Genomic DNA, 12,292 nt, shown 5'->3' with positions numbered 1-12,292 from the left:
CTGGTAAAGTATGAGCAGAGTGGGGTAAAGGGTTAGGGGCTCTGACTCTTGCTTTTCACTAAATCAGCTCTGGTTTTATCTGTTTTTGTCTATGTTCAATTGCTTTGGTTTGAGACCTTTAAACAGTTCCATACCCAAAATGTCAGCAATCAGGAGTGTATCAATGGATGCTATAGGAAGATAGAAAGGTGAGAGCTCCCTGTGAGTAGACGTTTTGTGGGACAGGGAACATCCTGGAAGAATGTGATGTCAAGCAAGAATGGGAAAAAGTCTCATTGCGAGTGACAACCCTGTGGGATTCTTTTTGGCTCACTTAGACTGTCTGCATACTGGTTTGAGTAAAGCAGGTCCTCAATAAAGTGTTTAATAAGTCTGTGAATGAATGGATGAGTTAGCAAGTATATTGGGATCTTACCACATTTTCCCGTAGATTAACCCCACTAGAGGTGAGCCCAAAATTAGTTGTCTAAAGAACCACTAAGGAAAGAAAAGCCAAAATGAATGGTCTCTGAGATGTGTAATAAGCTGAAAAAAGGAAACATAACAGTCATAAAATAGTGGATTTGTCTACTGTATTTATTTATTTAATCTCCTCTGATCAGAATTATTCTCTGAGATGTATACACAGTAGAACTGCAGCTACTGAAAGAAAAAAGGGGGAAGACAGAAATGCTCAGCAGTGGACAGAACATCCTTGTCCACAGACACACAAAACACCAATCTGGGTTCTGTTTTATAGCCCAGAATTCACATTTTAAGTATCCTTATTAGTTTCCTTTTAGGCCAGGTTGGGCATTGGAAATAACGTAAACAGACTTGATTTGCGTGACTTTGAAAATGTGTATTGAACCCAAGCTAGCTAATATTTTTCTTTGGTTTTGGTTTCAAATGGGGAAATACGCTTAATTATAGCTTGCATCATCTCTTGGAAATAGTAGCATTTATATGTTGATGTAACTTGCCTGACTGTAAAAGGAGGACTATGTATAGGTAAAGGGACATATGTAAATGGATCCAAAGCATGTTTGGCAAGGCAGAAAAGCCAAAAGGAAAAGGGGAAAATCACATTACCTGCCAAACACTTAGGGGCTGCATGCCAAAAGTTGCCTTCACTTCCTCCAAATCCGTAACCAGGTTTAGTCTTCAGCCCTTTACATAAAACTCTATTTAAGTTTAGCCTCTAAAATTTCAGGGGAGAAGTGGGAAAGCCTTTGAGTGATTTCAGCACAATTATGTTTAGAAAAACTGCACTCGAATGCATCGTAGCTTCTTCAGCATACATTTTAAATGGGGACTGGACTTAATTTTATACTTAAATCTTTTGGAATGAATGTGGGTTATTTCTACAGATTTTGGCCTACAGGTCACCTTGTGAATTGTTTCCATTCTCAAGTGCAAAGATTTATATAAAAATAGACAACTCTATCAGCTATTAGCTATTAACTGTATTGGCTATTAGCCAACTGTATTAGCTATTACCGCATGATACTATGAGACAACAGACTCCAAAGTCAGTGGCTTAAATCTGCAGTCATTATTCCTATAAAACTTTGTGTCAACTGGTGGGGACCAGGGACAGGCTGCTGATCTGGACTTGATACTGGTTAGCTGGCTGTGCTCCAAATTTCATGTCCAGCTCGGCTTAGCTGGGCTAGCTTTACTTCCTGAATTCCTGAATATCTAGTCTGGGGCCCCAGGAAAGAGAGAGCATTGCCCAGGGGGTACTCCTCCCATGGCAAGTGTCACAGGTGCCAGAGAAAGTTGAAATGTATGAGGTCGTTTAAGGTCTATGTCCAGGAATGGCACTCTACCACCTCTGCTCACATGTTATTGGCCAAAGTAAGTTGCAAGGCCAAGGCCAATGTCAAGGAGCAGACAAGCGTACACTGTTTCCTTTAGCAGGAATGCTGTAAAGTTACCTTGGAAATGGAGTGGTTTCAGAGTGGTGTGAAGGATTAGGAATAATACTGCAAATCTACCAGATCAAACTCTGTGAGTCTCTTGTGTTCTTTGGTGCTGATATAAACCCATCATCCATTGCCAATCCAGATGAGGACCTTCAAGGTGCCTGTGGCCGTAACAAAAAGGGGTGCTGGGTGGCTCAGTCGGTTAGGCATCTAACTTTGGCTCAGTTCATGATCTCATGGTTCATGAATTCAAGCCCCATGTTGGGCTCAGTGCTGCCAACTCAGAGCTGAAGTCTGCTTGGGATTCTATCTCCCTCTCTTTGTGCCCCTCCCCCACTTGTGCCCTATCTTTCTCTTCCTCTCTCAAAAATAAATAAGCATTAAAAAAATAATAATAAAAACATATAAATAAAAATAAAAAATAAAGCAAGAAAAATATTTTCATAGAAAGTTCCCTAATATATAGCTAGATGCAAAATACATTGGATGAGGAAATCAGAGACTAAAGTTTTCATTACTAGCCCTGCTTGCAATTTTATGTACCACTGCTTCCACGATCAGTTAAGTATTAATTTAATAATTGATTTTTCAGTGAGTAAATAATATAGAATAATTTACATGAGCAAAATATTTAATATATTTTTCTGCAATTTGTAAAGCATAGCTATATAAGGTCATTACATGTATTAAAATTATGCTTATATTTTATTAAGTCACGATCTTTAAATTTCAACATCTGGAACAGAAAAAAAGTCTTCAACTTTGAAATAAAAATAAGCCACTCAACTGAAAACTTAGTTGGTTTTTACTAACTACCATTTGCACCCTTCTCTTTTAGGAGGGAAAATTTTTAGTGTTGATTCCAAACCTGCTTAGCTTCTTTAACACTAAACCCTTGTCAGATGGTCAATGGCTGTGGAGATTGAGTTGGGTAACAATTTACCATGCATACCGTGACATTATTGACCTTTTCTCCCTGCAGATTGATGCTTTGCCAGAAATTGTGGAAGCTGTAGAAGGGAAGGTGGAAGTCTTCCTGGATGGAGGTGTTCGGAAAGGCACTGATGTCCTGAAAGCTCTAGCCCTGGGAGCCAAGGCTGTGTTTGTGGGGAGGCCGATCATTTGGGGCTTGGCTTCCCAGGTAATTGGAAGATAAAGAAATAAATATATAAAACAGAACGATGGTGAAATAAATGCATAAATCAAGTCATATCCCAAAGATCTGTATCTTTTTACTTGCTTAGGGAGAGAAAGGTGTTCAAGACGTCCTTGAGATATTGAAAGAAGAATTCCGATTGGCCATGGCTCTGAGTGGTAAGACTGGCCATTCTCCTTTCCAACTTTCTTTTCTACTCATGGGTTTTAAGCCAAGCTCCTTGGTGGAGAGAAGTAAACTTGAGGGGGAAGAAGATGGAATCGTTTGGGTTATAATTAAATTTGAAGTTGGATCCATGTTTACATCTCTAGTGCAGAGCACTCTGAACAGAGAAGTCCACAGTGTACTCAGCCAATAACAGTTGCTAATCCTCTATCTTTGACAGTCTCACCAGGAATATGTTGGCAAGTGTGAGAATCTGAAGGGTGAATGCTACACTGTACTCCTCCTCATATCATAACACATGAACAAAAAACTCTAACTGGCTAGTCAACACCTCCATCGAGTTGTCTAAGTGTTATCCCAAACTCTACCCATCCAAAGTGAAACTGCACACTTTTCCCACTGAACCTGCTCCACCTGCAGACCCTCCAGTCTCAGTTCACGTTAATACTATTGTTTCAAAAACCTTGAGTTATTTTTGACTCCTCATTTCCCTCACACCCTCACATCCGCAAGAACTCTATCTGCAAAATGTGATCAAAACTTGACCTGACTCACTATTGCAATAGTTCCTCTGTGTTTCTTTCTAATCCGTACCCCTCTCCCCTTGATATTGCAGGTCTGTCTGTCTATCCTTGCCTACCTCACCCTCCCAGCCTGATCACAGCAGTCAGAATGTTCTCTTTACACATTAATTCAGAACATGACACTGTTTTGATAAGAACCTTCCAGTGGCTCTTGGTTTGTTTACTCAGTATAAACGCCAAGGTCCTTACAATGGTCTACAAGACCTTTATGTGACTTGACCTCTGTCACCTCTCTGACCTCGACTCCTCCTGCGTCACCCTTGCTTATTTTGCCCAGGGCACATTTACCTCCTGCTGTTTCCTGACTATGTCAGACATGTTTCAGCCTTAAGGCTCTTGCACTGACTGTTCCATCTGCCTGGATGCTCTTCCCCAGTTATCTACATGGCTAACAGCCTCACATCCTTCAAGTCTTCATTTAAATCGTATTTTCTCAAAGGGTGCCATCCTGACCACCCTATTTAAAATGGCAATCCTTCCTCCACTCACCTACTCAGCTTCCAGTTTTCTTTCCCTGTTATTTCATTCTTCTCCCACAGCACCTATCACCTTCTATAAATCATCTATCATTTCATTTGCTTTTTAAATCACTTGCATCATTATTATCTTTAGCTCTATAGAATACAAGAAGCATGAGGCAGGGATCTTTGTTGCCTCCAATTCAGTATCCCCAGTGTTTAGAGCAGCGCCTGGTACATAAATAATATTTGCTGAAGAAACAAGTAAAAACAAGCACCATTATTACTAGTGGCTGTTTTGAATTTGACTCAGAATGAACCTCGAGATGCAAAGAATGATGTTAAGCCCAATTATCAACTTCTGAAGGTACAGAGAGTTTCCTTTTCTGTGATCCATATCACCCAGATTGTCCTTATGGATAGAATTCTTGAGATCAGTGATCTACCCTACTGTGCTGAGCCTGTGTGGACACAACCTCAGTGAAGAGCATGCCATTCTGTGAATCCTCACTCTGCATTTTAATTTGCTGCAGACATATCCTAAAAGAGAGCTTTCAGCCACTGACTCTCTATTAAATGTGGCAGAAAGAATATACTCTTTGTGTTAATAAAAATATGTGCCAGTCATTTTGTGTTAAGGACTGTTTAGGTAATAAAAATGGTCTCGTGCCACATAAGATTTGGCAAGCCTACCTTGAATCATAAACCTTACATTTGTCAAGTTTTACATTCCTTGGGAAAACGATTACCTGCCTGATTATTATTGCATTCATGTCATATTAAATGTATGCATTATTTTCTCAGGGTGCCAGAACGTGAAAGTCATCGACAAGACATTGGTGAGGAAAAATCCTTTGGCCGTTTCCAAGATCTGACAGTGCACAATATTTTCCCATCTGTATTATTTTTTTCTTAGGCATGTATTACTTGACAAAGAGACACTGTGCAGAGGGTGACCACAGTCTGCAATCCCCTACTTCAATACAAAGGGTGTCGTTCTTCTCCAACAAAATAGCAATCCCTTTGAGCTCATTGCTTTTGACTTTTCAATGGGTGTCCTAGGAACCTTTTAGAAAGAAATGGACTTGCATCCTGGAAATATATTAACTGTTAAAAAGAAAACATTGAAAATGTGTTTAGACAACGTCATCGCCTGGCAGGCTGAAGTGCTGAGAAACAAAAGATATCCTTTGGTAAAATTGGAGGTAGCTACCACTGAGGTAAAAAGATAATGATCTTACTGTTTATTAACCTGCATTGTGTTTAGGTATCCTTAAAGCAATGTTCTTAAGTTGTAAGCTCAGGTTCAAAAGGTTGGAAAATGCCAGGAGAAACGGGAGATTTAGATTCCTAACACAGAGGAGGTAGCCCTTGATAGAATTGGGACAAGCTGGTGGTAATTTGTGACTTACTAGATACTATTTAACACCCTGACTTATGCTACTTCTTTGAATGTAGATTTCTGTTCACATCTTTAGTGTCCACATATATCTGAATATTTTATGATATATATATTGCTTCTTAATCACAAACAAATAAAGCATTTTTGAAAAGAGAATTTCTGGTCTATTCATAGCAATATGAAATTCAACCATTTCATCTCTGAACCCTAGTAACTGCCCTGTTCTCCCATTAATTCTCTTACATCTTCTAGCTCTTCTTTATTCTTTTTGCTTCTTTTCCACTTACAGTCATAAGCAGGTCCAGTTGTATAATTTATGAAGATCATGTCAGATGAAAATGTTATTTCCTTGTTCAAAAAAGCAGGAAAAAGTCCTTTCTTTCCTTCCACAGTTTTTCTCTTAACCTGTCATGGTATCTTTTATTTGCTATTTAATGTCCCGTTTCCTTGGGCATGAAGTTACTCTCAGAGCAAGTGTGGACCCTCACAGGTGCCTGAACACTGCCCTGTGATATGCTCTGACTCTTTAATGCTCATTCCCAGAACCCTGTCAGAGTTGGACAGTGGCAGTGTCACTGGCAGGTGGATGAACCAGCCACTAAGGACTCATTTAGGGGAGGTGGGCAGATGGCAGGTGATGGGACATTGTGTGATTCTAGGCTCCAAGCCCCTAGCGCATGTTTCACCGTCCCAATGACTTTTACTTGTAAGACACAAACTCAAAGGTAAATTACCAAGAATTTCAATCCAACAACCACAGAGTGTTAAACCCAAGTGTGAGGCCCCCTTCTGAGTATGGAATCCTATGCAACTGTACTGGCCATGTGCTCACAAAGCACTGGTCATGTGAGTTTTAAATTTACTCCCCGAACTGGGCATTTGACAGATTAGAGGTAGCCAAAGTAATTTTGAAATATAACTTTGCCATCTCCCTGGTTGTTCAACCATTGTGAAATATTAAATGAAACAATGGAGAAAATCACTAGCTAAAATATGATTTTTATGTTATGTTGTATCACTTTGTTTTATTATTCTCAAGTCTCTCTCTTCCCCTCCCTCCTCCCTTCCTTTAAATGCCAGGCCATACCTAATAACTATGATGGACACAAACATAGCTCTTTCTTTCTAAAATTATTGATTTAGTCTGATAAAAAAAAAAGAATCATTTAATCTGATAAAAAGGAATAGTTACTCCTTAATATTTTCTCCAAATGCAAAGAAGGAATATTATTGTCATATCATGTAACTGTTTAATGCCTGTATAATTAATGTTAATACGTATGTAATAAGCACCTCTTTGATTCCCACAGCTGATTTTGAAATGCCTTTGCTGTCAGAAAAGAATGTCCTCTTTGACTACATCATAGTATGTGGTTGAGTGGTGAAAACAAAAAATTGATAACTTTCCCAACAAATGGAGATCCACACATGGTGTGCTATGAAAGTTTTATGCAAGTTATATGAAAATGGGGATTTGTGGTCTTAATTTGTGAGTTTCTGGACACTTTTATGACCCCCACAGCCATGCTACCTACTTGAATATAGATTTTCATCTTTTCTTCTGAGTTATATCACGGGGCCTTTATGATAGATATTATTTCCATAATCAGAAAGAGACCAAGTTACTTTTACTTTTCTTTGAGCATATCTCCAGTCCCTTTGTAATAATACTAAAACCAAAGCTATCTGATGGCTGAGACAGAAATGGGGCATGTTGGTTGCAGGTCTCCTGCTGAGAATGTGTTTCATGAACTTGATAGAAGTTTTCTGAAGAAGCCAAATGACCTTTCTGTTCCTAAGTTTTCTGAAATATGGTGGGGAAGGGGTCAAAGGGAATGGATAGACCATTTTTAAGATAAGCCAACCCTGCTTTCCTCGCATGTCACCAATTTAATGTGTGTAGTGCTCTAGAGTAGTATTTCTCAAACTACAGAGCGTATCACAATCACCTGGAGCACTGGTTAAAACAGAGCGCCAGGCCTCATGACCATGGATTCTGATGCAGCAGGTCTGGGGAGGGGCTGGAAATCTGTATTTCTAACACGCTTCCAGGTGAGGCTGATACAGCTTGTCTGGGCAATACACCTTGAGAACCACCCATCTAGTCGAGAGCAAGAAGCATCAAGTCAGATTTGCCAGGCAAATCATGTAATGAGCCAGTTGTTGGATGTGGACCATGCCCCACCTATAAAGGGCAGCTTCTTCTTAGCCAATTGACTCTTTTTGTTGAATCTTATTTCTTATTGAGGTATAAAGTGCTTCCAGTGAGGTGTGTAAAGGGTTGAAACCTAAGTGCCTAGGTGAATGCATTTTACATGCATACCCCCGTGACCACCACCACCACCACCCAGATCAAAATACAGAATGTTTCCATCATCCCCAAAAGTAACTGCTCTGCCAGAAGTAAACTAATTCTAACTTCCAACACCACAAATTAGTTGTTCTTAACTTCATATACGTGAAACCATACAGTATATGGCTTTTGTTTTGGTTTCTTTTGCACAATGTATATAGAGTCCAGTTGTATTGTTGAGTATATCAGCTGTTAGTTCTATTTATGGCCCTATAGTAAATCCAGTGTAGAAAATACCACAATTTGTGTATCCATTTTCTTATAGCTACATGGTTGGGTTATTTGCAGTTTTTCTGCTGAAAGCCAATTCCTGCTGATTTTTGTGAAAATATATGCACAGTATTATTTTCTGATTTTTCAAGAAAAGAGCTGGATATCTCTATGTTGTTACATAAACATTTTAAATGGTGGTGAATATTTAACATTTTGAACATTGAGCAGGTCATGTTAAACATGGTTGTGGCCCATGTCTGGCCCATGAGTCACAGGTTCTCAATGCCTGTAATGTCTTGTCTTCACAGACGTCTCCCTCATTGCTAAAATGCCTCTTATGCCCATGTACAGAGTCATGCCTGAGACATGTAGCACGGATGGGTGCCTGCCAGCAGAATTTCTCAAAATCTCTTTTGTTTAAGCTTGCATAGAATCTGCTCCCTGGAAGATTGTGGGTGTGAAATAAACTTCCTTCTCTCCACTGGGCTTGGGGAGCCCAGGCTCATGGTCCTATAGGAATGAATCAAATGGTATTGATGCTTTTTAGCGTGCAGTTTGCAAAGTATGTCTGTGTCATTGCTGTGTTATTCATTCATTTATTTATCTTGCCAAAACATTAGCATTTGTGAAACAGCTTTAGAAGGTTGTGGTGTATTAGTACAGCATGAAAGGAAGTTGTGGCTTGTCCTCAAACAGGGAGAAAAGACTTTTCATTGTAAAATTCATAACCTATTTACTGTCTGATGGACTGTATTGCATGGCAGTTGCATAGCAACAAAACAAAGTTTGTCTGTTTAGGAAAATCTGAAGGTTTCCTGTAACATAAAGATAGAGGATGCTTTCTGAACTTATATTGCTTCAACAAGCACTCTGTCACATGCCAATAATAGAACAACATCATAATGAGAGTTTATTTTAGGTAATATAAATGTTAACCCAAATGATGCAAGGCTATTATTATATGTTTATGTGATGGGAAATCTTATCTATTTTAAAAGATGCAATTTCCTGTCTTTATCCAAATCTAACTTGAGCAATAGTTATCTTTTTTTCTCCCTAATGTGGTTGCCCATAGTTGGTTGGGGGAAATAAGAAGTGCTTATTTTTATCCAGTTATCTCTTCGTTTCTTTACTGATATTTTTCCCCTAAATATCATTTTAGATAATGAGTATAGGTTCAACTGAAGATTTTCCAGGATCTTCTACAAACCAGAATTGTGTCACCCTGAATAATGCCAAAACAAGGGCTGAATTTAAGCAAACAGTAAATTTGATTTTGTTTGTTCATTTGATTCAGCATCACTGGGGAAGAGATTGTGGCTTCGTTTCTCAGCTGTATTCTCTGTTTAGATCATCCACCTTGAAAGCTGACTTATTTTCCATTACAGTCAAATTCCTCAGTCTTTTTCTAACAGGGCGATCTTCTTATTGATAGAATCGTTTATGGTAATATGCTTCACATTATATGTTAGAGCTTCATTATTAACTTCACTAAATAAAGGTCAGGGCCACCTGCCCAAAAACACTGGATTAGGATCCTGAAGATCTGAGTGACCTAGCAGAATGAAAGAAACATTATTTAATCTTAAGACTCCCAGATTTTTAGCTGTGAAATAAAGACATAGCATGGTGAACTCTATGTGAGAACAGATCATGGATTATAAATTGACATTCAAAGTCTGATTAATAATTATTATTATCAGAAGAGATAACATAACAAGTTTTGATATATACTTAGAATAGGACAAACAAAAAATTTTACATTTAAGTAAAATATCCAATTTAGTTGTACCTGAATTTAGTAGAAGAGAAAGTGAAATTGAAAAGAATTCTTCAAATTCAGTTAAATGTTGGGGCACCTGGGTGGCTCAGTCAGTTGAGTGTCTGACTTCAGCTCAGGTCATGATCTCACATCTCATGAGTCTAAGCCCTGCGTTGGGCTCTGTGCTAACAGCTAAGAGCTTGGATCCTGCTTTGAATTCTGTGTCTCCCTCTCTCTCTGTGCCTCCCTTGATCATGCTTTGTCTGTCTCTCTCTCAAAATAAATAAGCATTGAAAAATTTTAAGGTAAATGCTTCTCTCAAAAAATAAATACAGCATCAAAGTGCCTGTTCATCATATTTTTTTTAATTATGAAAAACTTAATAAGTTGGAGTAATTTTTTGTTTCTGGCATTATATGTTTCAATTGTTGACAGTATCAGTTAACTCATTGCTATAAAAAATGAAGAAACTAGCCTCTTAAACCTACTATCCTCTTTTTTCTCTCCCTTGTCTCTAGTGTTCTTAATATAGTATTACTTTTACACCATCAAAACAGAAAGCATCCTCCTAAGTAACAATAATTTCCAAAATTGTTCAATATCAGTTTTCATTGAAATAGATTCAATACTACAATCTTCAGACCTTCCCCATTCCCTGGTTCTTGACTTTGATGCACATCTTCTTGGTTTCCTGCATTTTTTTGGTAAATTGTATTTTCAAGAATAGCTGTATTCCTTGAGTTTGTGTGTGCTTAAAACTCTGCTGCATGCTTTTACATTTGAATTGCATATGAATATATTTTGGGGTCACACTTCCTTTTTGCAGACATTTTGGATTGCTATCTGGCATTGAATTTGATGTGGAGAAATGGACACTGGCTGGCTTTCTTCCCCTTGTTGTTAACTGTGCCCTCCCCCCCAAAACAAAACAAAATAAAACAGAACCTGATGTCTGTAAAACTATTTTTTGATCTATGAATTTTAATAGTTTCAGGTGAGGTAATGTTAAATATCACATGACTCACAGTTTAAAAACAGAATTATGCCAGGACACCTGGGTAGCTCAGTCAGTTGAGCATCTGACTTTTCTTTTTGGCTCAGATGATGATCCCGGGGTTGTGGAGCCTGCTTTAAATTCTCACTTAGGATTCTCTCCTTCCTTCTCCCTCTGCTCCTCTCCCATTCTCTCTCTCTCTGTCTTTAAAACAAAACAAAACTGTGTCTAGCAAGCTGTGTTTTATTTTTAATTTAAATGCAAAAAAGCCAACTCAACCAATATCAATTATTAACATATTTTTATAGTACTGCCCTCTATCTTTCTGTTAGCTTGACCAATAATGTTATAGCAACATTAATATTAGTGGTTATTATAAATGTTTGGACATTTGTTCCCTTAAAATAAAGTTATAAAGTTATTTAGTGATTCTTATTCTCTAGTCCAGTGCTACTCCATGAATGCCCAGTGAGGATGAAAAAGTTTTATATCTGTGTTGTTCAATATAATAGCTATTTGTTACATGTGGCTAGCCAATCACATTGGGCACTTGAAATATACCCAATATTAAATGCTTCAGCTTTCTTTAATTTTGATTAATTTAAATTTAAGTAGTCACATGTGGCCTATTGGTTCCATACAGGATTGAATACATCTAGACATTCAAAACAACCTGAAGCACCAAAGAAACTTTGTCTAATAGACTCAGGACCCAACTTGCTACCTTGTTATTGTGGGAAAATGACATAAGGACTTTTCAATGCAGCTTTCCCAATTAAAACATAAACTATAAAAGTAGCTTTTATGGCAGGTGCATCAATTGTAATAATAAATGTAGCACTTTTAAATTATTTTAAAGGAATATACTTTCTTGATCTTAAGAAGCTTTGCGTTTCGTTTTTCTTATTAATCTTTTCAGTTGTTTATGAAAGATCCTATAGAGTTTTGCTTTGAAGTTTTCAATTTATGACCCAACCCAGCCACTAGTGAGCATATCTTGAGAAAATAATGCTGAATGTTAATTTTCATCCTATAGATGGAATAGTAATATCACTAGTCAATAAGATGTAATAATGAATAGTGATGACCTTTTAAACTGTAATAAATGATATGATGTGTAAGTCATTGTAAAAATAATAGTAATAATAAATGCCTTGCAGTGTAATGACTGACATCTTGGAAATCTGAAAAGAATGAGCAAAGTTTGTTAGACATAATGAATTATGTCCTGTAGAGTAGACAAAATCCTGTATCCTAAGCAGCCAACCAGCACCAATAAGGAGTCTTTCTCTAAGCAA

General features: G+C 37.8%; 1 protein-coding gene across 1 annotated transcript in view; it reads left to right on the top strand.

The window, feature by feature from the left end:
• The window catches only part of HAO1 (hydroxyacid oxidase 1), a 53,945-nt gene extending 48,196 nt beyond the window's left edge, over positions 1–5,749 (top strand). Inside the window, exons 6-8 of the mRNA XM_039224598.1 lie at positions 2,890–3,048; positions 3,152–3,221; positions 5,075–5,749. Of these exons, the coding sequence (XP_039080529.1) occupies positions 2,890–3,048; positions 3,152–3,221; positions 5,075–5,145 (300 nt within the window). The 3' untranslated portion in view covers positions 5,146–5,749. The remainder of the gene's footprint in view (positions 1–2,889; positions 3,049–3,151; positions 3,222–5,074) is intronic.
• The last annotated feature ends 6,543 nt before the right edge of the window (positions 5,750–12,292 follow it).

The sequence above is a fragment of the Hyaena hyaena genome, unplaced genomic scaffold (assembly GCF_003009895.1).
Source record: "Hyaena hyaena isolate Hyena2069 unplaced genomic scaffold, ASM300989v1 scaffold_16, whole genome shotgun sequence".
Taxonomy (NCBI): Eukaryota; Metazoa; Chordata; class Mammalia; order Carnivora; family Hyaenidae; genus Hyaena; species Hyaena hyaena.
The sequence above is the reverse complement of the archived record's forward strand: the minus strand, read 5'-3'. Positions and strand labels throughout refer to the sequence as shown.